Source organism: Triplophysa dalaica, chromosome 12 (genome assembly GCF_015846415.1).
Source record: "Triplophysa dalaica isolate WHDGS20190420 chromosome 12, ASM1584641v1, whole genome shotgun sequence".
In the NCBI taxonomy this organism is placed as follows: Eukaryota; Metazoa; Chordata; class Actinopteri; order Cypriniformes; family Nemacheilidae; genus Triplophysa; species Triplophysa dalaica.
In genome coordinates, this window is record NC_079553.1 from 13397144 (window position 1) to 13422856 (window position 25713).

At 40.0% G+C, this 25713-nt stretch overlaps 2 protein-coding genes across 2 annotated transcripts; both read left to right on the top strand.

The window, feature by feature from the left end:
- The first annotated feature begins 652 nt into the window (after window positions 1–652).
- LOC130432712 (C-C chemokine receptor type 5-like) lies at window positions 653–3803 on the top strand. The gene is made up of 3 exons (XM_056762204.1): window positions 653–735; window positions 820–1802; window positions 3697–3803. Exons 1-3 carry the CDS (start codon window positions 653–655, stop codon window positions 3801–3803), a joined length of 1173 nt encoding a protein of 390 aa, XP_056618182.1.
- Window positions 3804–3890: 87 nt separating this feature from the next.
- On the top strand, window positions 3891–24930 carry taf2 (TAF2 RNA polymerase II, TATA box binding protein (TBP)-associated factor). The gene is made up of 26 exons (XM_056762865.1): window positions 3891–4166; window positions 4272–4326; window positions 5031–5191; window positions 5353–5471; window positions 5981–6122; window positions 6826–7057; window positions 7366–7550; window positions 7843–7956; window positions 9297–9396; window positions 9489–9574; window positions 9939–10074; window positions 10315–10469; window positions 10842–10956; window positions 11172–11281; window positions 11465–11530; window positions 12664–12916; window positions 13058–13198; window positions 13319–13429; window positions 13510–13703; window positions 14492–14631; window positions 15388–15457; window positions 16230–16339; window positions 22346–22515; window positions 22709–22870; window positions 23484–23574; window positions 23953–24930. Exons 1-26 carry the CDS (start codon window positions 4117–4119, stop codon window positions 24219–24221), a joined length of 3537 nt encoding a protein of 1178 aa, XP_056618843.1. The 5' UTR covers window positions 3891–4116; the 3' UTR covers window positions 24222–24930.
- Window positions 24931–25713: the final 783 nt, after the last annotated feature.

Consider the following 25713-nt stretch of genomic DNA (forward strand, 5'->3'; position numbering starts at 1 on the left):
TCTCTCCCTAGTGAGTTAACATCGGGTCGAGTCCTCTCCCTGCGGAGATTCATTCTGCTGTGGTGCCTTTTGGAATTAGTTTTTGTTCTGTTTTGTTTTTTTTGGACTTGTCTAATGATATACTTTATGTTCAGAATGTGTTTCTAAAAACCAGTCCCAAATGAGTTCCTAGGTGCCTCCAATGACAGTAAAGGTATTTGAATTGTTTTCGTTTTCCTTATATTAACTGATAATATATTGTTTTCCAAGTTTATGCTGATTGTGAAACTAGTTCTGTTCCCTTTTGCCTTCCTTGTTTAATTCAAGTGTCATAAAGCAATTCTTAGAAGAAAAACATCTTACATTATACAATCTCTGACGTCAATTTCCATTCAGAATTTTTGTTTTTCGTTTAAAAAGCAGTAATCACATTTCTCAACTTCAAATACAAACATTACAGAACATGACCCTTTGTAATATTTTAGAATAGATAAAAACCAAAACCATTGACATGTCTCTTCAAACAGCTTATGCATTTTGTGAAACTGGTTGAGTTCTTCTTTGTGAACCAAGGGTCCTTCCTTAATTTAGCCAGAGGAAGTTATATAAACCAATGCTTCTACTCGGAGATATATCAGTTTTTCTGTGTCTCATTTTTGGGTGGTGGTTTGTAATGAACAGAACCTCTACACAGCCTCTAAAGACAGAGATGGCCACGAACATTCCTTTTTACCTGCACGGTCATGCATTGTTCAGGTAAGCACATTTGTCAATAAACATTACAATAAAGACTGTTGAATGTTTTTTTGGATTTTAATAATAGATTTTCTTCTCCTTAAGTTCGAATGGATCAATTAATGATGAGCCAAACACAACTCCCTTATACTATGATGACTACTACAGTGAAAATCTTGATCCATCTGAGTTTTTCCCCTGTGATTATGGCAGCCATGCATCCAGCATCCTACCTGTGTTATACTCCATGTTCTTTGTTGTGGGCATGCTGGGTAACTCACTGGTGGTCTGGGTGATCTTGATGAGTGTGAAGTGTAGAAGCCTGACAGACATCTGTCTTCTGAACCTGGCTTTAGCTAACCTGCTGCTGGTCTCCTCTCTCCCTTTCCTGGCACACTATGCTAGAGATCAATGGATCTTTGGAGGTGCCATGTGCACCATGGTGCTAAGTTTTTACCACATTGGGTTCTACAGTGGGATATTCTTCATTGTACTGATGAGTGTTGATCGATATTTAGCTGTTGTTCATCCTGTGTTCTATTTGAGAGTCAGAACAAGGACATGTGGGATCTTAGCCAGTGCGTTCATCTGGGTCATTGCGATTGCAGCTTCATTTCCTGAGCTGATCCACCTTAATATCAGTAAATACAAAAATCAAACCCTTTGTAAATCATATCCAACAAGTGACGGTGGGCATCATCTTTTTTTAAGGACTTTTGGTATTATTAAAATGAATGTTCTGGGATTGATAATTCCACTCATTGTCATTGGATTGTGTTACTCAATGATACTGAAAAAACTCCTGAGAGCTCACTCTTCAAGAAAACAGGCCATGCGGCTTGTCATTATAGTGATGGTGGTCTTCTTCTGCTGTTGGACTCCATATAATGTTGCAGCTTTTGTGAAAGCTTTGGAGGTGAATAAACTTATAGATTCATCCTGTGAAAGCAGCAAGACAATCACTCTAAGTCTCCAGATCACAGAAGCTGTGTCGTACTTGCACAGCTGCCTAAATCCCATTCTCTACGTGTCTGCAGGAGAGAAATTTAGGAGGCGCCTTTTCCGATCTGTTTATTCACAGACCAAAGGTGTGGATGAGAATGTACAGCATTGTGAATTTATGCTAATGCTAATAAAAATTTACTGTACTTTACATATATTAAAATATTTTAAGTTTCATAAGTTTTTTACCTTATAATTTTCGAAGTTGGAAAACTTTCTAAGGATTCTGTGGGGAATTTGAATCAGTAGGGTTCTAATGGTTGTAATTCATTGGGAGAATTCTCCAAGTTTTTATTTTTCTTTAATTTAAAACATTTGAACACCAAGAAATTAGTGAAACATGAAACACATGTATTGTGAAATAACATTTATTAACCAAAAACATGAACAGTAGGTTTTCTTCTGAAAACAATAAGTTTTCCTAAAAATAGTTTTCTTCGTGTCAGCAGCTTTAGTCAAACATGTCAGCAGAACATAATGTTTTGTCTTCCTTTTTATTTTTGATAGGCTACTTAAATATATGCATTTTAGCCTTGTCATATATCGCCCTTTTTTACTTTCCCGTGCTAATATCCATTTCAAGATATTCATGTCAAGATACGTTAGCTATTAACTTTTGCAACATAATGTTAATATAAATGTTTGTGAAGAGTTCATTTACAAACAGATCAACACAAAAAACAAATCTTCACCATTTCTCTTATAGCTACTTTAAAATGAATGGTTGTCATAAGGAAATGTGAAATCCATTATATGTGCCTGTTATTCGGGAGAACCCACTAGGTGGCACCATGTTCAGTGATATGTAATAGACAAAACAAGCTACAGAATAAATAACCACGTTAACTTAAAGAATAAAACTGAAATGTATAGCCTGGAGATTGTTTCTGAGATGTATTTGAATCATCGAACAAAACACCCAAGGTAAAATAGTTTAATGTACGTGTTATATAAGAACGCCTGTTTTTGACCGTGGAAATGGCTTTTTCTGTTTTAATTTTAAACGATAAAAAGATAAAATATGTTTTATTTATCCGGCAAACCCGTTACAGCAGTAAAACATGATGCACGTGATATAGTAAATCAAATAATACTACCGTGCATTGTAAGTTTGAGATAGCAGTATATAATCATATACTAAAGACGAACTGTTTTTCCCTTGATTTTAAAGTGTATGAGGGTCAATGACGTGACATGTATTTTTTGTGTCCAAATTCATTATTTTCCTAAAACGAATTTGAATAAATACATGTCATATATCAAATGGATCTACAATATGTCCTTTATAAGAAACCCTTTTCATTTTATTGAAATTCAATAGATTTTTTGAGTTTTGGTGTTTGAAAGACCAAAAATGTCAGGTGGTGCGACCGTCCGAACATACAAACAGAGAACAAAACTGAGAAATAAATGTTAATTTTCTCAATAAAATTCTTAATAAAATATTTTGGCATGATTTTATGTTAAATTTCTTATATATGAGGGGAAAAATACTCAGTGCTAAATACATTAAATGTATATTATTTTAAATTAATATATGGTCGCACCACCTGACATTTTCTGGGTGGTAAAATCAGAAATCTTGTTTAATAATGAATTAATGCTCCCTAAAATGCTGTAAAACCAATATAAATCAACACAATACATTTTTTTGGACATAAAAATACATTTTCAAACTGTTTTGCTTAAAATATTTTTTTTTTCTTCTTGAAAATCTTATTTGTCATTGACCCATGAACTGTGTTCTGATCATGTGCATTAAATTCTTATGCTTAAATTCTTTCACATTAGCGATGTGTATATAATTATTAAGCCTAAATGATTGCTTGACCAGCCTGAGTTTAACAGTGCCGTAAAAAAAAACATTTTTAAATCTAACCACCTTTAACTGGAGCCAAAACGTTTCTGTAGGCTACTCCATATAAATAGAGAAGTATTGAAATTAGTCGAGAAATGAAAACAATGCTGTGTTTTATCCAGATAACTGCAGCTCCATCATTCACTTGTATGCCTTCGTAGTCGGCTTTCGCCCTCACCAATATGGTAGCGGCGTTGACGTGCGATCCAGCGCACAATGTGGCGTCTAGTCTAGTCTGTCTATGCTGTATCCCTTCTAGCCATAACGTCTGAACATCCGGGAACTCTGAGCGCGGGAGGTGAAAGGTTACAAACAACCAATATGGCGGCGAGCATTCACGTAGATTGAAGAGGAGTAATGAAGAGTCGCTCGTCTGCAGAAGGGAAAGGGATGTTACTGAAGTTTCAGAATCATCACACAAATTAAAACATGAAAAATGGATTACACTGGTGCCTGAACAAGAGAGAGACTTTTCTATTAAACCCACTGTAGCTTATGGTTTTCTTAAAGCTCTGTGTGTCCGAGCAGTTGGGTGAAGAGTCATGAATCGCAAGAAAGACAAGGGCTTTGAGAGCCCACGACCATACAAATTATAAGTATCAAATAACGTTGCGTGCATGATTTTACGACTGTATACTTGTGTTTGAATGATTGCAATCTGCCTCTTTAACGCATGGCTGTTTGTTTATTTCCTTACGACCCATCAGGTTGTCTGCATCAACAACATCAATTTTCAGAGGAAATCTGTTATTGTAAGTTAATTCTGATTATTTTGTGTGTGTATGAAGTAGAAAAGGGGAAATTGGCAAAAACAATCTTTGATATGAGAGATTTGATCTGTGATTTGCTCTCCAGTACATTTAGGACAAACGTAAATGTGGATATTTGAGAAGACTTTACAAAACAATAAGTATCAGTAACTTTGTTATATTGCGTATTGCTGAACAATTCGTTAGGTAAAGGAAAACTTTTACAATAATGTCTCATTCATTAACATGAGTGAATGCATTAGCAAACTTGAACAATGGGATTGATTTATGTGTTGAACACATCTGTGTATGGATTGACTGGTTCTCGCCATGAACGGGCTAAAGCCTGAGATGGTGGAATGGCGTAAAGAATGAATAAAACCAACAAACATTAACGATGAGGAACATGTTTTTCAAACTATATTTTTTTACAACTATATTAACCGATTTTAACAGGTAAATGTTTAATTTAAAAATGCCTTAGTAAATGATTAAATTAACAAACAAAGCTTATTAATGCTGTAGAAGTATTGTTCATGGTTAGTTCATGTTAACTAATTTAGTTTAAAAGTCTCTATATGAACTACTACCACTCTTTAGTAATGCAGAAATGAAACTAAAGGATCTGCACTAAACTGTGGGAGAAAAAAAAGTGGGAGATTATCACAAAAAATCATATATCTTTTTGCACTTTTTGCATTGAATAGGGCTATGTGGAGCTGACCATCTTTCCTACGGTGGTGAATTTGAATCGGATCAAGCTAAACAGCAAGCAGTGTCGAATCTACAGGGTGAGAGTGAATGACCTTGAAGCACCTTTCATTTACAATGACCCCACGCTGGAGGTCTGCCATCATGAGTCCAAACAGTGAGTTTTTTTGCTTGAATCTATTTTGCTTGATGAGGATTATTTCTGTTCATAATTTTGATGAACTATCCATTTGCGCAAAGGTGCAGAACTGCAGTAATTTGATTTTGGTGTGATTTGCAGTTTAATATTTGTGCGGTTTCGCTCTCTGTGGTTAACAGGAGAAACCTCAACTACTTTTCCAGCGCTTACACAGCAGCAGTTAGTGCTGTGGACCCAGATGCTGGGAATGGCGAGCTTTCCATTAAAGTTCCATCCGAGCTCTGGAAACAGGGAGATGGTGAGTAGATACAGCGTAGCATGGGGTGTCTGTGTAGATCTCGAAAATAGATTTTGCCACTCATGACCTGCTTTGTTAATCTGATGTTTTTTTTATTCATGGCTGTCATGTCCTACTCCAGGAGGGTTTACATCCTACTCTAATACAATATGAGCCTGCTATGTTCTTAGATAGTGTCACTACAGGAGCAGAAATGGACACTTCTATTCTAATTGTTTATTTATAATTTTGATGAGGACTTTTTTATATTTTTGTACACGTTTGTGTTTGCAACGTATTCATCAACAGTTTATTACCTGAGTACAGGGTACAAATATGGGGACAACATGGCAGCTTAGTCTTGAAATGATTTACTTTGTGCTATGTTTAATTCACCTCTAATTGTAAATCATTTAATTGAAGACCTCTGAAGAATTGACAATGCTTTATATTGTGTGATGGTATTTTATTGTGGATGGTACAGGAACAAGCATCAAGCTGCCCTGCTTATCAGTGCAGTTTTTTTACAGAAATGAAAGTTCTCAAAGTGTACATTGAGTTCTCACTGGACCAGCCAAAAGGAGGACTGCACTTTGTAGTACCTGATGTGGAAGGAAGTATGGCAGAAAGAGCAGCCCACGTCTTTTCCTTCGGCAACCAGAATTCCACACGGTAAACTGCAGACTACATCCCCTGAGTTTCTTTCTTCATATATACATCGCTGGAGTTTTAGTTCCTCACCACTGTGCCGCATTGGCTTGCTCACCGGGAGATTGCTGATATAAGATTAGGCTAAGGCTCTGTAAATTTCGTTAACATTGCTTTATTAGAATGGTCTTGTTTGTTTAACAATACCACTATACTCTATTCTATCTCTTTCTGTTTTTTTTCTTCTGTTAAGCAGCTTTGAAACAGTGCACAGTGTAAAAAGCACTATACAAATACAATTAAATTGAGATATGGTGAAGATTTATGATTGGGGATCAAAGCTTTAACCATACATCAACAGTTGAAGTACATTTACATTTAGGCATTTGGCAGACGCTTTTATCCACAGCGACTTACATTGCTTTATCCGATACATTTTACATAGGCATTTGCAATCCCCTGGGATCTAACCCACAACCTTGCGTTGTTAACGCATACTCTTACCACTGAGCTACAGGAAAGCTGAAGTAGGTTGATTCTGGTGAATTATTGAGATTATTTAGCATGTAGCATAATTTTCCTCTTGGGCACAGCCTCAGTACCTAGAATTTATTTTAAAGGTGTTAACAATTATTGCACTAAGTTTACTTGGGAAGATAGCTTTGGAGCATCTAAGAAACAAAATTTTGTTTGCAGTATCCGAAATAATCCAAATCTCTTCCACCAGGTTCTGGTTTCCGTGTGTGGACTCATTCTCAGAGCTGTGCACGTGGAAGCTGGAGTTCACTGTGGATGCGTCTATGGTGGCTGTGTCCTGTGGGGATTTAGTGGAGACCGTCTACACTCACGACATGCGCAAGAAAACCTTCCACTACATGCTGCCCATCCCTACTGCTGCCCCTAACATCTCTCTGGCTGTAGGGCCCTTCGAGATTCTTGTTGATCCCTACATGCATGAGGTGTGTATGTGTCTTGGAGTAAATCTGACATCTGTTTAGTCCAGAATTCAATATGCAGCAGTTAGGAGATGTTTACTGAAAGGATAACAGACTTGCTGCCAGAGCAAATTTCACTTTCACAATTAGCCACCAGATGGTGGTATGCACATTCCATGTATCATACATAGATTGTATATGACAAACAAGATCAATGCCAATTTGAAATTGAATACACACCTTCATGGTCTTTTAATTAGTTATTTACACAATTGTTAATATTACTTGACTTTAATATTCTGTTTTAAATGCTATTTATTGTGCTTTCACAGGTGACTCATTTTTGCCTGCCTCAGCTTCTGCCCCTGTTGAAGCACACCATGTCCTACCTGCATGAGATCTTTGAGTTCTACGAGGAGATTCTTACCTGTCGCTACCCTTATTCTTGCTTCAAGACTGTCTTTGTGGACGAGTCTTATGTGCAGGTCTCATCATATGCATCCATGAGTATTTTTAGGTAATTTGCTGTTTCCTTCCGTATATGTTATTTTGACATTCTGTTTAATGAAACTACATAGACAACAGACACTGAATTTTTTAAGCATACAATATGTGTAATGCATCTGAATAATCTTTATATTGAAGATTGTTTAAAGCTAGAAATATTTTACTACAATACATAAGACAACAATAAATGATTGTTTAGTTTGGTTTTAATTGCCAGTTCAGATGTTTTAGGAAGCTAGAATCTTATTTGAATTTCCCTTAATCTCTTGTGTTTTGGTGTGCTTTGGTGTCTCTCCTCTCAGTACCAACCATCTGCACAGTGGGATGATCATAGATCAAACTCCTCTGAGCAGACGCTTTCTGGCACAGGCTCTAGCCCAACAGTTCTTCGGCTGCTTCATCTCTAGAATGTCTTGGTAAGTGGATCGGGACAGTGGTGATAATACATCTGGATTGTTTGGTAGATGCAGAAGCATCTCAAGATTATTTTCAATGTGTCTGGTCATTTACAGTTCCCCATTATTGAAGGGATAGATTACCACAAATCAAAAATCTGTCATCATTTATTTGCCTTCATGTTGTTCATAACTGCTCTTGTCACTGTGGAACACAAAAGAAGATATTTTAAGAAATGTTTCAGTGGTTTTGCGTCCGCGCATTGGAAGTAAGTCAGGGCCAGTGGTGTTTGCTTACCAACGTTTATCAAAATCTTTTGTGTTGCACAGAAGAAAGAAAGTCATACAGGTTTGAGATGACATGCAGAAAAAGGATGATCTATCCCTGATGAACTGTCTTTAAAACATTCAGTGCGGATTGTTTTATAATGTCACGGTGTAATGCAGGCTCAAGAGAATGTTATTTAATGTTGGGGCAGATACAAATCTTATTAAATTCATCAACAGACACACAGCCATTAACCCATTGAAGCAGTAATGGAGAGATTGTTGTGAAATGCTCACACTGTTTTCAGTTTTCACGTTGAAGCATACATGTGGTTGTGATTGTGGCTTTGGCAATAACTCACAAAGAGACGATGATCAGTAGTGTATTCTTTTCGTTGTCTTTCTGCTCTGAACCATTTCTCAAGTTTCTAACTGAAGCTCTCTGCCCTTCTGTGTGTGTCTGTGTGTCTGTGTGTGTGCGCCTCTGCGTGCTTGCGTGCGTGTGTGTTGAAAGATCATGAGGTCCGTTTGGTCTAGTGATGTAGTGCTTTGTCCAAATCTTTGATTCCCTTTTACAATAGACCCCCTTGTGTGCTAAATGTCTGAAATCCGAATCAGATGTGTGGGCTTCTATAGCAGACTTTTATTTATTTATTTGGGCATGTACAGGCCCCAACTGGAGAACCGCACCAGCTTTGAAATGGAGAGCAGTCGCCTGCCTGCAATTAATAGTGTTGTTTAATGCAGTTCAACCTTGTAATTGAAGACAGTGGGTTCGAGCAGGCGGTCTCCAGCACTGCCAGTTAAATCCATTCGAACAGACCTTCATCTGTCTTTCCAAAAACCAGATTTTGGCCGAGGCCAAAACAGCCTTCTAACTAGTACATCTATTGTGTATATGTTACATGTATGCAGCAGTATCATATTAGAGTAATTTTGGCTTCTGACTTGTATTTTGAGAGATTTTACTTCGATCTACGAACTATGATCTTGAGTGGAATAATGAATAAAACTGGCCAGGGCTATATTAGAATAGCAGTGAATGAAATTTGTTGTCAGAATAATGTCGGAAATGTTGTGAATTTCAACCACAGGTCCGATGAGTGGGTTTTAAAAGGAATTTCAGGATACATTTATGGCCTCTACCTGAAGAAAACCTTTGGAGTCAATGAATACCGTCACTGGATCAAAGAGGTTTGAGAAAAGCCCAATATTACACACTATTTGTATGTGTATTAAAGATAAACATCATGCTCTGGGGTGTTAATTTGTTTTTTTATTCAAAGGAACTGGACAAGATTGTGCAATATGAGCTGAAGATGGGAGGCGTCTTGTTGCATCCCACCTTCTCTGGAGGGAAAGAAAAAGACAAGTGATTAAAAAAACACTATAACATTTGATGTATATAAACGTGGCTTCCTTTTCTTTAAAGAAATGTTAGTTTAAATAAGAAAATTTGAAAGGCGTACAGGACAAACTTTGGCTCTGTTTGTCAGTTACATAAACAGATATCTTCATTATTTAGTTCTGGGTTTTCTTCAGCCCATAAACTGTAATCACCTCTTCACAAATCGGCCATAAATCTTATCCTTGCTATGGTGGCATAGCATTTTAGAGCTAGTTCCAGTTTTTCTAACCTTAAGTCATTTGTTAAAGTTCTGTCAGGAGGTTGCGTGATATCCTTTGACATAAGGGAACGATGCCAGATTATCACAATCTGTGTTTTTTCTTTTTAGCCCAACGCCTCACCTTTTCTTCTCTATCAAACACCCTCATACGCTGTCCTGGGAGTATTTTAAGATGTTCCAGTGCAAAGCTCACCTGGTGATGCGGCTCATTGAGAACAGGATCAGTATGGAGTTCATGCTTCAGGTGAAAATCCTAAAAATATCCCTCATTAAAGTATTAAAGTGCTTTCTAAATTTGGTAGTTCCTCTGCTGTGGTTTCTTCAATCTTGAACTATTTAAGCAGCGTGAAGTATTATACAAACCAAACTTTAGATTTAGACCACCCAGATATGCCACCAGCTCTTCATATTAAACGTTAATTGTTTCTGTGGTTAAGCGTAAATGTGTCAAGCATGTTGAAGCTCACTCTTATAATCTCATCAGGTGTTTAACAAGCTCTTGAGTCTGGCCAGCACGGCATCATCCCAAAAATATCAGTCTCACATGTGGAGCCAGATGCTGGTGTCCACCTCTGGGTTCCTCAAATCTATCTCCAACGTGTCTGGGAAGGACATCGGACCTCTCATCAAGCAGTGGGTGTATCCTTCAAATGCTGGTTTCACAAACCTTCCGCTGTCCGATTTCCTGCCTGGTTGTTGATTTTGTCTCTTGTTTTGCTCTGTGGTCTTTGTTTTAAACTTAAACTCAATATTTAATGTTAATTTTTGTGAACTTGGTCAGTCAGCCTGGTAATAAGTGGCATAATGTTCAGTCATATTGGTTTTATTACAAAAAAAAGAACTCCTTTAGGGTGACTGACTGTACTCACGCAGCGCATTGTGTACAGTTGTGAAGGTTTTGCATTACTATATTTACACTGATTGAAATGTTTTAGCATGAAATCATTGAAACAGTTTTGCTTATGTGCTTGGAAGTTATTTTGTACATTATCTTTGACTCATCAACCTCAGAGACCAGAGTTCGGTGGTCAAATTTTTCGGCAGCTTTGCCTTCAACAGAAAAAGAAATGTATTGGAACTAGAGATCCGTCAGGACTACACATCATCTGGCACTCAGAAATACGTGGTGAGTGTGCATATTGACATATTGTGCATTGGCGTTTTGGGCGACACAAGTTCAAGTCTGTCGAGCTTGTGGTCTTTGCCTGACTCCTATTTTTTCACTCGCTCACACCGTATAGTTTCTTGTCGTCTCTCAACTGTCCTATCCAATAAAAAGTTATAAAGCCGAGATAATCTGCTGATTGGGAACTCATATACGCACACTTGTTTTTTCAACAGGGCCCGATTAAAGTGACAGTGCAGGAGCTGGATGGCTCTTTTAATCACACCTTGCAAATAGAGGAGAACAGTCTAAAACATGACATTCCCTGCCACTCCAAAAGCAGAAGGTGATGCCTGAATTGTAACTGCATTCATATATACGCCATTGAAATCACCAATGACTATTCTTATTTTTCCTTGCAGTTTATTCATCTAGATCATTATTATTAATGTGCCTGCATGATCTTCCATTCATAAAAAAAATCATGAACATTTTTAGATTTTAAGCTCATCGTTTCTCTCTCTTTCAGAAACAAGAAGAAGAAAATCCCTCTGATGAATGGAGAAGAAGTTGACATGGACTTATCAGCAATGGAGTAAGCTGCTCAAAATATTTTCTCTGTCTTCTGTACACCATGCAGATCAATGAGCATTTCAGAGCTTTCAGAGTGACTTACAAATGAGAGAGCAAATAACTATAGTAACATATCTTGTAGGGCTGTCAAATGATAAATCGTAGTTAATCGCATCCAGAATAAAACTTTGTGGTAAGTCTGTGTACTGTACATATTAATTTTGTATTAATAGACACATACAGGTTAACATATTTAGGAAATATTTTGATGTATTATTTATGTTTACCAATAATTGAAATGCATATATATGAATGAATAAAAAAAAAAAAAGGTTAAAATTCACAGATACACAGACATATATTATGTAAACACAAACTTTTATTCTGGATGCAATTAATCACGATTAATCGTTTGACAGGCCTTATTTCTAGTTCTATGGACTTCACTTTGAAAATGCTTGTGTAATAACAGTCCTTATTGCATGGGTCGTTGGAATGCAACTAATGTTTCTAATTGGCCAGTCGTGACATTTGCAGGTTCGTTTTCCCAGATAACAAACTCTCAAAACTAATACACACGGTAACCTGGATGCAGCAAAAGTTTTTTTTTGACAATTTAAATATAAATATGTCTTTTTATAACATATATTACGTTATATTTAGAAAATGATTAAACCAAATTTAATCTGTTCGTGACATTTAAACTTTCTTACCTTAACCGAAAGTAAACTGCTTTGCATTGGGGAAGGTCGGCATTTGGGAAAAATTTGGTAATAAATATTTCACATTTCATGTCCAGTTTCTTCTCATGTGGCAAGTAGCCGTGTAGTAAGCGGGATAATGTACAAGCAGCTGGGTGTTATCGCGAAATAAGCTCCTTCAGTGTGATTGATCACACTATCAGGGCTTATTTCTGCTATATAACAACCGGCTGCCTGTACATTATCCAATGCTTAATTGAAGCTTCTGAGTCCTGTTGTCCACTGGCATGCCTTTTTAAACCCTTTGTTGTTATTATGTCATTATCCTTTGTCCAAATAATCATTCTTCCCTTCTACACATGATGCATAAAGCACTGTCAGATATCTGAATCCTCAGTGTTGATGAATATAAGCCTGTGAGTCAATGAACTCCTCTCTTCTTTGTGAAATACAGTGCTGATTCTCCTCTGCTGTGGATCCGGATCGATCCAGATATGTCCATCCTGCGGAAGGTGGAGTTTGAGCAGGCAGATTTCATGTGGCAGTATCAGCTGCGCTATGAGAGGGACGTGGTGGCCCAAGTGGAAGCCATTTCAGCCCTGGAGAAATTTCCAACGCCTGCTTCACGACTAGCTTTGACTGATATCCTGGAGCAGGACCAGTGCTTCTACAAAGTCCGCATGCAGGCCTGCTTCTGTCTGGCAAAGGTGAAACATGGTTCATGAGTTTGAAAGAAAAGAACTTATGTCAATCTCACATTAGAAAATGCCAAGCATTACATTAGTGTACTGTTAGATAAAAATTAGTTTGATGAAAAAATGTTCATAATCCTGTGTAATGTGTTTTAGATTGCTAATTCTATGGTGAGCACGTGGACAGGACCGCCAGCCATGAAATCTCTCTTTACACGCATGTTCTGCTGCCAAAGCTGCCCGAATATAGTCAAGACCAACAACTTCATCAACTTTCAAAGCTACTATCTCCAAAAGGTAAGGTTGCAACGAACGTACAGTCACCTCATTTACCAATGAAATATAGTGTTATTCATAGCATGTTTATAGTTATTGTATGTGTTCACTCTGTTTCTTTTGGCTACTCTTGTCATGTAGACTATGCCTGTGGCCATGGCTTTGCTCAGAGATGTTCAGAACCTTTGTCCAAAAGAGGTGCTGCATTTTATACTGGACCTCATTAAATACAATGACAACCGGAAGAACAAGGTAATGGATGAAATGCACCATGCGAAAGTCTTGAAAGAAAGTAGGTCATTTTAGTCAATGATGATGTGCTTGGCCCACAGTTTTCTGATAATTATTATCGTGCCGAGCTGATCGATGCCCTGACAAACTCACTGACTCCTGCCATCAACATTAATAATGAGGTGCGCACGGTGGACAACTTGAACGCAGATGTTCGGCTCATCTTGGAGGAAATCACACGCTTCCTAAACATGGAAAAACTTCTGCCGAGCTACCGAAATGCCATCACTGTCAGGTGTGTGTTTCCCTCTTAGGCAGTATCAAAAGCCTTGCTTTTTCTTGTGTCTTGTGGGTGAAGTTTTGACATTGGTTGTTTACTAGTCTCATTAATGACAAGAATTAGTTGCTAAATGTACACTGTTCCACTTTGGTTGCAAAACTCTCTCCAAATACATTGAAATCGGCTGTTGAACTTTTAAAGGGTCTAACCTTCACTATACTGGACCGATGTTGAAATAATTGCTTTATACTTTAGCCATTTTGGTCATGGAAAATGTGATTCACTTCAAAATGTGTTTCAGTTAAATGTGTTTTGATTCCAAAATGTTCCACTAAACTTTTTTCAGAAAGCAACCTGTAGTTAATATTGCATCACCCCATGAAACTCGCATATGTCTCTCTATGTGGTGTCTGTCCTAACACGGACGGGGTGGTAAGAGACGTTTTCCACTGGGCTCAACTTATGGGTTGGTCTTTAAATTAAATATACAAAGCAAATGTAAAAAAATGTAAGCTCTGTCTTGCTCGTAGTTGACATTTCCTGGCACATGCAACACAGGTATTAAACTAGGGTGATGTTATTCTTTGTCAGGTTTTGCAGTACTACATCACACATGTTTTTACTCCAATTGATCCATGCTTTCTAATACCAGCTTAGTGTACATTTTGTTTCTGTGTTATTAAAGTCCTGTGGGAGGCAATGTAGCCAGTGTTGAAAATGCAGCCACAACTTGTATGCTGCATGTAATACACCGACCGTCTCACTTAAAAAGCTTTAATTGTTGTTGCCACCCTGTACTGCAGCTGCTTGCGGGCCATTCGTATGCTACAGAGGAACGGTCACATTCCCAGTGACCCCATTCTTTTCAAGTCCTACGCCCAGTACGGTCACTTTGTGGATGTGAGGATTGCAGCACTGGAGGCCGTAGTGGACTACACAAGAGGTACATTAGCCTCATCTCTGCTTTCTCTTTTTCTTTGTCAGGAAGACTAGGGGTGTTAATTTGCTCCATATTTAATTTTGAAGTCTATATCAAGTCCTTGCATTATTTATGGACATACCCTTCCTGCACCCCATTTCACATTTATGAGCAGGACTTCGATTTCATCAATACAGCAGTAAATGTCATAGAGAGAGCATGTGCTCAGGACTCAAAGTCAAACACAAGGAGCTACTATTAAGGTTTCGCCTGAACCCTTGAGAGCGTGTTTACATGTCTCACTTTATACGGTTAGTGACAAATTGCCAGTTTAAGGTTTTATGTGGAAAATGGTGTTGAAAAGCCAACCGTGATTGTTGTTTAAACTGAAGTCTGCTGTTAGGCTTTCCAGTAAAAGTCAGTTTTAAATATATTGCTGGTCAGGACTCGGGAAATCGAGATGAAGTTTATCCCCAGACTTCCTCTGAATCCCTTATTGTCTGAAGTTTGGCTGTAACGCTCTACTTTTGAAGAATATTGACATCTGGAGATGGGGAAGTTGCTCAATAAGCCTTATAAAGACCAATTAAAGTGACCAATGTTTATCTTGGTTTCATTTTGATTTATCATTATTATGTGATATCGACTGGTTTAGAGGCACAGCTTCTTGAAGGTTTTTCATACTGATAGTCAGTTGCTTGCCTTTATTATTGTAAACTTACTATTATAACGTTGCGAGTCTTGTTTTAAGTGTATGTATCATGTTTTCTTTATTGGCAGTTGATCGGAGCTCTGCTGAACTACAGTGGCTTCTGGATCTGGTGCAGAATGACCCCGTGCATTACATAAAGTTAGTGAGGATGTCAATTAGGGCTGTCAAATGACAAATAGCCATTAATCACTTCTAGAATAAAAGTTTGTTAACATAATGTGTCTGTGTACTGTGCATATTTATTTTGTTTTTAAAAACACATTCGCATACAAGTATATATATTTAGCAAACATCTATTTGTATTATTTATATTTACCAATAATCGTAATTATTTATAAATGTTTATTCATTTTTAGATTGTAAATAGTTCTTAAATATGTGCATGTATGTGAATGTTTGTAAATACCACATAAATATGCACAGTATACAGACAAACATTATCTAAACACAAACTTTTATTCTGAATGCGATTAATTGCGATCACAACCGTTTGATAGCCTTAATGTCAATAACTGTGAAGTCTTCTTTGTTCAATGAATATTAATTATTGACATATTGTAATATTACTTTTGTAATGTAGTATTAATCTAGGACCATTTTGACATTTAATTTAAATGACCGAAATAGTAAGTGGATTGGACATTTTATATTGTTTGGTAGAAGTCTAGTAGCTTTTATATAAATTAACTTTCAATTGAATTGTAATCAAGTTATAAACAAATGGCATATTATTAACCCTGCTTGTTTTGTAACAAATGCTTAGCATGAAAGTTAAAGTTTTAAAGCTACTACTAAAAATGTTGTTATAGTTTCAGCAAACTTAGTTTTTATTTGTTAGAGGATCCTGGGATGAATTTTCTATAATATTAAGCACTCCTGTACAATTTATATTCTGATTTCTTTCTTTTAGGCATAAGATTCTCAGCATGCTGGCCAAGAATCCACCCTTCACTAAAGCTGCAGAGTCTTCATTGTGCAATGAAGCTTTAGTGGACCAACTGTGGAAATTGATGAACTCAGGTAAACACACACGCATTGAATTCTTATCCTCACAAGTTTTCGTGGAGCACATATGTACTTAATTCACTGTTTTTACCGCTGTTGCCCCGGCCAAAAGTCTGAACGCTCCATGTTTGCAGGCTACCTTTCATCAAAAGCTTGTGCCATTCAGTGAACCTCCTTGTCAATATGAATTGAACACACTGACTTTTTATTTCATCCTGAAGGTGGTTTGATTTGCAAAGGTGGCCAGAAATGCCTATATATATATATATATATATATATATATATATTCATCCTCAGAACCCTAGGACTCCTTACGTGCATATGACCCATTTAATTTTGGGTTCGCTAGCATACTGCCCCCATAGGACCTGAAACACAAAAGAAAGTTGTGAAAGCAGCTATTCACTACCCACAGCTCTTCATATCCTGCTTTCCATTACTGCGGTTCTTAGGAACTGAAGTAAATCGTTTTTTTAACAACTCTGGCAATGTTTGAGTGAGGCTCTTATAGGGCTGCTGTGGTAGTGAACGTTTTCTTGGTTTGTTTTCTGACAGGGAGGTCCTGTTTCACTCTCATTGTGGAAGGATTTATTGTGTCAAAACACACTTCTTTGTTTTGGGGTTTGCAGCCGTTTTTGGCAGTACAAGTACTGAGCCATTGCCAGCTGTGATGAAAGTCATTTCTAGTACATTTGGTTTATGAGGTTGTAGACGGTGTTCAAGGACTTTAATATTGTACCCTGTGGTCTTCGTTTCACAGTTTTTTTCATTTATAAAAGGGCAAATGCATGTTGTGCTAGAAAAAAATCACTAAACTGCTCTTTGCAATAATCAATTTTATTTGTGTAATGCAAGTTAGTACCTCATCCTTAGTTTTTACCACCAGTTAATCCTCTTTCTCTCCACTGTTTGTACTATTGCGTGATTGTTGGACTTAACTGTACCACCAAGTTTATGAACCATGAGCCAATATTCTATTCACAATAGAACATAAAGAACATAACAAATGTTTAAACTGAAAAAAAAATGTTTGCACAAAATGAGCTCATTTCAAATGTAATGCCTGCTACAGGTCTCAAAAAAGTTGGGATGGGGCCTGTTTACCATGGTGTAGCATCTCCTCTTGTTTTGGTGTTGGAAATTGGTCCCATTCTTGCCTGTTATAGGTTTCCGGCTTCTGAAGAGTTTGTGGTCTTTTTTTGTGTTCTATTTTTTGTGATCTATTTTTCATTTAATTGTGCGCCGAATGGACAAGCTAATCAGCGTATTTAGGAATAGATGCGTTCAACTTTATGCGCCGTTGCGCAAATCTGTCAGCGTATGACATTTAAGAACCGTGACAGCGATTCAATTGCAGGTAGCTCCTTACACATTTTAATCGCTTTCGTGGTACTTTAATGGGATATGACAAACAATCTGCGCAGACACACATTAAGTTGAACGCGTCTGTTCCTGAAGTTCCTGATTAGCTTCTTCAGGTGTTTTATCAGTGTTGGGGCTAAACTCGGCAGAAAAATGGATTTCGCGGGCCAGAGTTGAGAACCACTGGCTTAAAGAATTCATAGTGCCTCCCAAAAACATCCAAGCTGCCCCATACCGACTGCACTTATGCAGGCCCATATCATCAGAGATGCTGGCTTTTGAACTGAACGCTGATAACACCCTGGAAGGTCTCTCTCCTCTTTAGCCGGAGGACACATGTTTTTCCAACAAGACTGGACCCACTTTTCCAAATTTAAACAGTCCATTTTGTCCATAGTCCATTGTCCCACAGGACACGGCGACGCTTCTGGACCATTTTCACATATGGCTTCCTTTTCCATCATATAGCTTTATTTTGCATCTGCGTTTGGATTTTGTTTACAGACAGTGGTTTCTGGAAGTATTCCTGTCCCCATTTAGTAATGTCAATGACAGAATCATGCTGATGAGTAATACAGTGTAGTCTGAGGGCCCAAAGACCACGGGCATCCACAAATGTCTTTGGCACTGTCCCTTACGCAGAGAGATTTCGTCTTGGTTACGTCTGTAACCTCAGTTCCCTGATGGAGGGAACGAGACGTTGTGTCGAGAACGACAGATGGGGTTCGCCCTTGAGAACAAATCAACTCTGACTACTATAGAAAAGGCCAATGAAATTTGGCAAATGAAATTTGCATGCCGGTCTCCGCCCCCGGATGTCCGGTATAAAAGGAAGCCGGCGTGCAGCATTCATTTACCTCTTGTTCTGAAGAGCCTGAGAGCCTTTCACGACTGCAGCAGATCATGATACGTGTTTGTGGCATAAGGGACACAACGTCTCGTTCCCTCCATCAGGGAACTGAGGTTACAGACGTAACCAAGACTTTCCCTTTCTCTCTGTCTCTCAACATTGTGTCGAGAACTACAGATGGGGTTACCTATGGAAAACGCCACAACGCTGTATCGCGTCACAATCTCTAGCGAAGCGACGGTAACAGGGCTAGGCGTGTCATCTCGAAGCTTTCGCGAAACTGTAACCTTCAAGTGTGGTGGTCGGGGGGTTCCAGAGCTTTCTTGGAGAAAGATGGGTACAGCCCTGACCGGTAACCTTTCACGGACGGAGGCCTTAGCTCTCAACTGGCGAGAGGCCATTCTGCTTGGGTTTACACCAGGTAAGCGCAACTTCCTTAATTAGGGATGCGCTGCAGAGGCTACCTCCTACCCGTGGGGAGGAATATGGTGGACATAGGTATGGTCTCGTCCTTGGAGGAGAACGCATGGAACGTGCTGACTGAGTAGTTAACCGCGAGGTGGAGGTCCACCTGGGGAAGCTCATGGGTTACCAGGAGTGGGAACCATTCTCATGAGGATACATCAGACGGAACAGCCCACGGAGGGGGTGTTACAGACATCGGGTAGCACTAGGTCCGGTTAGAGCTATCTGTGATAATTCATATGGTGTCCCGGCCTAAGGGGGAAGGCTGCTCCGCCCAGCCAACCCCCAGGGGGTGCTTGCTTAGTGATGGATGGAATGCCTGTTCTTAACCAGTGTTTGGGTAAGAAAGAAGGTTGGTGAGATACCTGTTCTTAGCGATATGTTTGGGTAAGAAGAGAGGTAGATAGCACACTGACCCAACCTACTGGAGGGTGGGACGGTGCTTTCGCAGGCGAACGCCCCCCGAATGCCAGTCCTACATGTCGCCACGCAGGATGTGGGCTGACACCGTGTTTACGCGAAGGTTATTAACCCTTGCGAAGGTGTTTGGGTGTAGCCCAACCAGATATCTGCTAGAGAGGCGCTTCTGGCCAGTGCCCAGGAGGTGGCTATATTTTGTGTGGAGTGAGCCCTCACTGCCAATGGGCATGGGAGATTCTGAGATCGGTATGCCGTCGTAACGGCATCCACGGCCCAGTGCGCCAGCTTCTGGTTGGAGACAGCCTTCCCCTTCTGCTGTCCTCCAATACAGACAAGGAGCTGGTCAGAGCTACTGAAGCTCTGCGTGCGGTCCAGGACACAACACTGATGGGGTTGGGTCTTCCTCCCCGATGGGGAGCGCCTGCAAGTCCACCACTTGGTCCCGGAAGGGAGAAGTGGGAACTTTGGGCACGTATCCGGCCCTGGGTTTCAAAATAACGTGAGATGTGCCAGGGCCGAATTTAGAGCAATCCGGGGACACAGAGAATGCTTAGAGGTCCCCTACCCTCTTGAAGGAAGCGAGCGCCATTAGGAGGGCCGTCTTACTCGTCATGTGAGGAAGATCGGAACCTACGAGGGGCTCTTGGGGGGCCCAGAGATGCCCCCCCAGGACCCATGTTAGGGTCCTAAGAGGGTATGGAGCGAAATGAGGCAGATTCCGCCCTCTCACTCACCTTAGGAACCTGGTGACCAGGTCGTGCTGCCCTAGAAACTTTCCATCAACTGAGCCGTGATGAGTGGCAATAGCGACTACATACACATTCAGTGATGAGGGGAGTATTTTTTTCTTCTCGTTGAGAGAGACACCAGGATGAGAAGAGGCGCCATCTAGAGGCGTATAACCACCTAGTAGATGGGGCCCTAGCCTGGGTGATGGTCTCCGCCACAGAGAGGCAGTGGTCATCTCAGGATCTCCTCGTCCCGTCTAGAGACCAGACATGGAGGTTCCAGAGGTCTGATCCGGGATGCCAGAACATGTTGCTGTCCAGAGCATCAACTCTGAAGCCAAGTGCGGTGTAACCAATAACACTTGAGGCTCCTGGGGGGGTGAGGTGTATTTCCGCACGTCCCGCGGTCAGCTGTGCGCAAGGGAATCCGTGCCGAGGAGGGCCTCGGACAGGGAGTACCAAAGCAGGTAATGGTTGTGTTGCGGGAGGCGAACAGGTTTACCTGGGCCTGTCCGAAAAGCATCCAAATGAGCTGGACTGCGGGGGTGGAGTCGCCACTTTCCGCGAGGTGTATACTGACTAGAAAGTGCGTTGGCTGTGTGGTTCAGTTTGCCCGGGATGTGTGTGGCCCACAGGGAGCAGATCACCTGTTGACTCCACAGGAGGAGGGGTCGAGCAAGACGTGTTAGCCGCCGTGTGCGTACGCCACCCTGACGATTAATGTACACCACAGTGTGGTGTCCTTGGACCAGCACGTGCTTGTCCCGCACGAGATACCGCAGCCTCCTCAGTGCAAGTTGCACAGCCCACAACTCTTGGCAATTGATATGCAAGGTGGGGGTTCCTCCAACGCTGCACCGCTGCACGGTACCCCTGCAGGGAGGCGTCCGTCGCCACTATGACGTGCCTTGTGACCTGCCCGAGGGGGTCCCCTGCTCGGAGATAAGTCATGGAAGACCAAGGCGTTAGGGTGCGCTGGCAGAATGGCGTCATCACCATGCACCTGCGGTCATGTGTATCTAACCGAGGGGTATTACCCCCGCCGAGGACGCTATGTGTCCCAGGAGCCTCTGAAATTGTTTCAGGGGGACCGCTGGCTGCCTGAAGTGTTCCAGGCAGTTCAACACCGACTGGGCACGTGCTGTGGACAGTCGCGTTCTCATGGTGACAGAGTTTAGTTCCATACCAAGAAAGAGGATGCTCTGCACTGGGGAGAGCTTGCTCTTCTCTCGGTTTACCTGTAATCCCAACCGATCTAGGTGCCGGAGCACCAGGACCCTTTGTGTACACTTCCCGGAGGGAAGGTTGGCCTTTTTCTCTGCCTGGCGGGACAACTGCACGCACTGTCGGTTTGAGAGTGGTGGCAGCTGTCGTGTGTGTACGACCCTACGCCTCGCCAGGGCGTGAGGTTGGGTTGCCGGGCACAGTCCAGTGGATTGTGCGATCGGCTGCAATTACACCCGGGGAGAACAGAAAAACTCTGTGAGTAAGTGGGCGTCAGGCCCTGAAAAGGATCCGGCTTTGGTGACGAGGCAGGAGCCGTCCCGTACCGACCGATCAGAGCCGTGGCTGTGAAGGTCGGGCCCCATGTTGTTCTCCCTGGGGTCTTCCCGTCAGTGTCACTTCCCTGGAAGGTTGTTGACGGGGTGGAGGTTTCCCTTTCGACATCCTCTTCCAGGGTGCAGCCTGGGGGTGCACAGGAACCGGTGTGGAAGATCTCGGAGGCCTGTAGGCGGCCGAGTCGCGGCGTGGTAAAATGTGGCTAATCGCCACTGTATGCTTCTTCACAGTCAAAAACTGCTGAGCGCAATCCTCGACGGTGTTACCAACAACCCACCCTGTGAGACGGATGCATCAAGAAAGCGGACTTTCTCTGTGTCACTCATCTGCGCAAGGTTCAGCCGGGGGTGTATCTCCTGGACCACTACCGTGGACATTGTCCGACCCAGGGCCCGAGCAGGCATCAAATTTGAAATGAGCTAATTTTGTGCGTACAATAGCACAATTTCTCCATGTTCTATTATGAATAAAATATTGGCTCATGTGATTTGAAGGTCTTTTAGTTTTCATTTTATTGAAATTTAAAAAAATGTCCCAACATTTACCGAATTCGGGTTGTAAATTGAACTACAACGTTATGGTCAATAATCTCTCACAAATCTTCTATTGTCTGTCTGTGCCGTGCATGTATCTCAGGTACGGCTCATGACTGGCGCCTGCGCTGTGATGCGGTGAATCTGTACTATGCTCTGTTTGGGCTGACCCGGCCCTCCTGTCTGCCGCTGCCTGAGCTGGGTCTCGTGCTAAACCTGAAGGAGAAGAAAGCTGTTCTCAACCCCATCATTAAATCTGATCAGGGCCCAGAGGTGACCCACAAGATGACATTTACTAGCGCTTTAAACGCCTAAAAAATTATAGTGTTAAAAATCTCGTAGCTCTTTACAGTTAGTCTGAACATGCAATGCATGAGCTGGATGAATTGCATACATTTAATACTTGAAGTTAGGGATTCATTCATGAAATGCAGCTTCTATATGTTTCTCTTCATATAATCCACAGCTGGAAGAGGAGCAGCATGTTGTCATTGAGCCAGCGTTGAGCGGTGTTGCCATGGCCCCATTGAGTTTAAAGAGGAAGGCGGACACTCTGTTGGGTTCATCCCCTGAACCTGGACAAATTATGCAGGAGGAGCCCTGTGCTAAAATAACTGTGAAGACCAAAGTAAGTTATCAATTTACATCGACTGTGACAACAATTACATCTCATTACTGTAAAAATGACAAAGCAGTCTATTATCGTGAATGTACAGCCTCGGAAAAATTAAGAGACCATTTCAAATTTTCATTTCATCAGCATTTGTAGATGTATTTTGGCTATTGTAGTCCAGTGTCTGTTGGATTTCAGGGTTATCACATAAAAAAATACATTTCTTTAAAAGTGAATAGGAACTTGTTTTTCCAGTATTTGAGATTTAAAAAACCCAGTCTTTTCTGTTATTTTTGACCGGTTTGTACAGTTTTCTGGGAGACATTGTTAGTAGTTCACAGATAGAAACAAAAATGATCATTTTACTTAGACATACCTAAATTCAGAAAAACTCTGAATTATATTTTTCTGAACAAAAAATGAAGTGGTCTCGAAATGTTTCCGCTTCATAGTGCCATATGTTACTAGGAAAAAAGCTATCATGTATAAAACTATCTGCTCAGAATATGCTCTTTAGCGTTTATAGAAACTATATTATATAAATATATTTATATTTATATTAAATATATAAATGTAACTTTCACTGCATTTGAGTATTTAAATGATATAACTTAAATTCCCAACACAGGAGGAGGAAGATATCGATATGGAAACAGTTCACGACAGCCAGGCGTTTATATATCACCATCTAAACATGCTCGAGAGACCTTCAACTCCTGGTAAGACACAAAAACAACCACCAGCACATTTTTACCTTATGCATCACATATACATGTTCTGAGATGATCTTGTTTTTATTGTTGCATTTGCATATAAAACATGAAATAGGGTTGTGTTTGCCCTGTTCTTGCTTGCTGTTAATACATTACTGATCATTTCTAAAAATCAAATCAAGAATTCATTTCTATTAGATATTTTTTTAAGCTTGTTTGATTTAGCAACCATGGCTTAAGTGGCAGAGCTTAGTGAAGAGTTGTTTTAAAGGTTGTAAAGGTTTTGAAAGCTTAGGTTGCAGTCCTTGAGTCCTCTCAGAGTTGAAAGCCACTTGTGAGACCATCTTCTGTATTACACTGCATCAACCTCTCTAAACTTCACAGGTAAAGAGCCGTCTTCCGTGGAGCAGGCCATTTTGTCCATGCCAGGAACGCCCATGCCCCTGATGAGCAAAGAGAGCATTTCCTCCAAACATGGAGATCATCACCACCACCATCATCATCACCACCATGAGCACAAGAAGAAGAAGAAGAAACACAAGCACAAGCATAAACACAAACACAAGCATGAGAGTAAAGACAGAGATTCTCACGCCTTCAGTAACAGTCCAGCCAGTGGACGCTCCATTCGTTCACCCTCTCTGTCTGATTAAAAACAATTCACAACGCTTTTTAAAACATTTTTTGGATAGTTTTACTAATTTTTTATTTTTTACCTAATAAACAGTGCTTCGTAGACTGGGTTGTATTATATTACCAGATTCAAAAGATCATTAGTGAAAAGTATTTCACTTAATGCTGTGAGCTAAATTCATTTGGTTATCAATTCATCTTTTCTTGAAGAGCAGCTTTTGGACGCCCTATATGTACCCAACCCACCCCCTGGTCTGTAATGACCTGACATATAGTATATAAGAAGGATTTTTCCTGGTCTGTGGCCGTTGAACAGCCGGAATACAGACTTAGATTCTTTCACCACCTAGAACCACTGCGGTTAATCCCACCACTGTCTGTCAATGTAAATATCAACATTCTACATGTACTTTTATAAGGGAACATTTCAAAGCATAAGCGCTACAGTATATTAACCTCTTGTAATTTTCAATGGTGCTTCATAAGAAATTAAAAACTGGTGGGTCAATTGAATCTGGTAAAAAATTTTGGGTCAACACTGTTGCTTTGATAAAGTACTGTAATTTGATCCGTAACTCAGTTTCACTTTTACATCCCCCAGCCTGTGCTTTCAATGTTTTATTGTGGAGAATCTATAATTCAGTAATGCAGTTGTTACAAGCAATAGCTTTCTTGTTTAATAATGTTTTTTATATATATAAACCCATAAAAAGACTTGTTAAAAACGTTGTTTTTGTTTGTATTTTTCTCGCAGACAAACAAGATTATTGTTGTTAATTTTTGATGGGAATGATCTATAAACTGAAAGGGATCAGATCGCTGATCCTGCTTGTAAACGTGGCTTTGTAGACACTTGTTATTAACAAAATGTTAAATCCTCTCATTAGCAATGCTTGGGATAAAGCATGTGCTTAATGCAAATGTAAGAAAAGTCCATTTAGATTTATAGGAACACTACCCTTAAAAATGTAGCTGCAGTGTCTGTGGTCCTTGTATAAACTCATCGACGAATTGCTTTATTTTTTCTTAATTATTGTAATTCATTTTGGATGAAAGCGTCTCAAAAGATTGATGTGTCTGCACATGGAACATGCTTAAATTTAAATAGGACATCGTTTTAGTATCAGTATTGCATTGTAATGCAAACAAAACACCATCACAGATGCTTATAGTTTCCATCTAAATATCATTATAAACCATTAGCTTTTTCCAACCATTTAAAAATCATTTTGGGCATTGGACATATTATTCCAATTAATGGTGTTCTTTGGTTTCCATCTGCCAGAAATCCATTACATACCAGTAGACATCTTGATAATTTTCAATATTTAATCCAATACATTCCCAATAAATCCATAACATTTGCTGTTGTGTTTTGGCACGTTTTTTTTCTGCAGGGTTACAAATAGTGGTTTCACAATATTTGTCACATTTTTATAGCCTATTGGGGCACAGGCACCATACAGAATCAATTCATAAAACAACACACTGATACTTGAATCATATTTCTAC

What these genes read in the sequence shown, in the direction of transcription:
- LOC130432712 (XM_056762204.1), top strand. Translation starts at nt 653, where the DNA reads ATGAACAGAACCTCTACACAGCCTCTAAAGACAGAGATGGCCACGAAC. An exon ending in CACGGTCATGCATTGTTCAG is followed by an intron (nt 736 to 819) that starts GTAAGCACATTT and finishes CTTCTCCTTAAG; the next exon opens with TTCGAATGGATCAATTAATG. An exon ending in TGTTTATTCACAGACCAAAG is followed by an intron (nt 1,803 to 3,696) that starts GTGTGGATGAGA and finishes TGTTTTATCCAG; the next exon opens with ATAACTGCAGCTCCATCATT.
- taf2 (XM_056762865.1), top strand. Translation starts at nt 4,117, where the DNA reads ATGAATCGCAAGAAAGACAAGGGCTTTGAGAGCCCACGACCATACAAA. An exon ending in TGCCACTCCAAAAGCAGAAG is followed by an intron (nt 11,282 to 11,464) that starts GTGATGCCTGAA and finishes TCTCTCTTTCAG; the next exon opens with AAACAAGAAGAAGAAAATCC. An exon ending in GTGGAAATTGATGAACTCAG is followed by an intron (nt 16,340 to 22,345) that starts GTAAACACACAC and finishes CATGTATCTCAG; the next exon opens with GTACGGCTCATGACTGGCGC.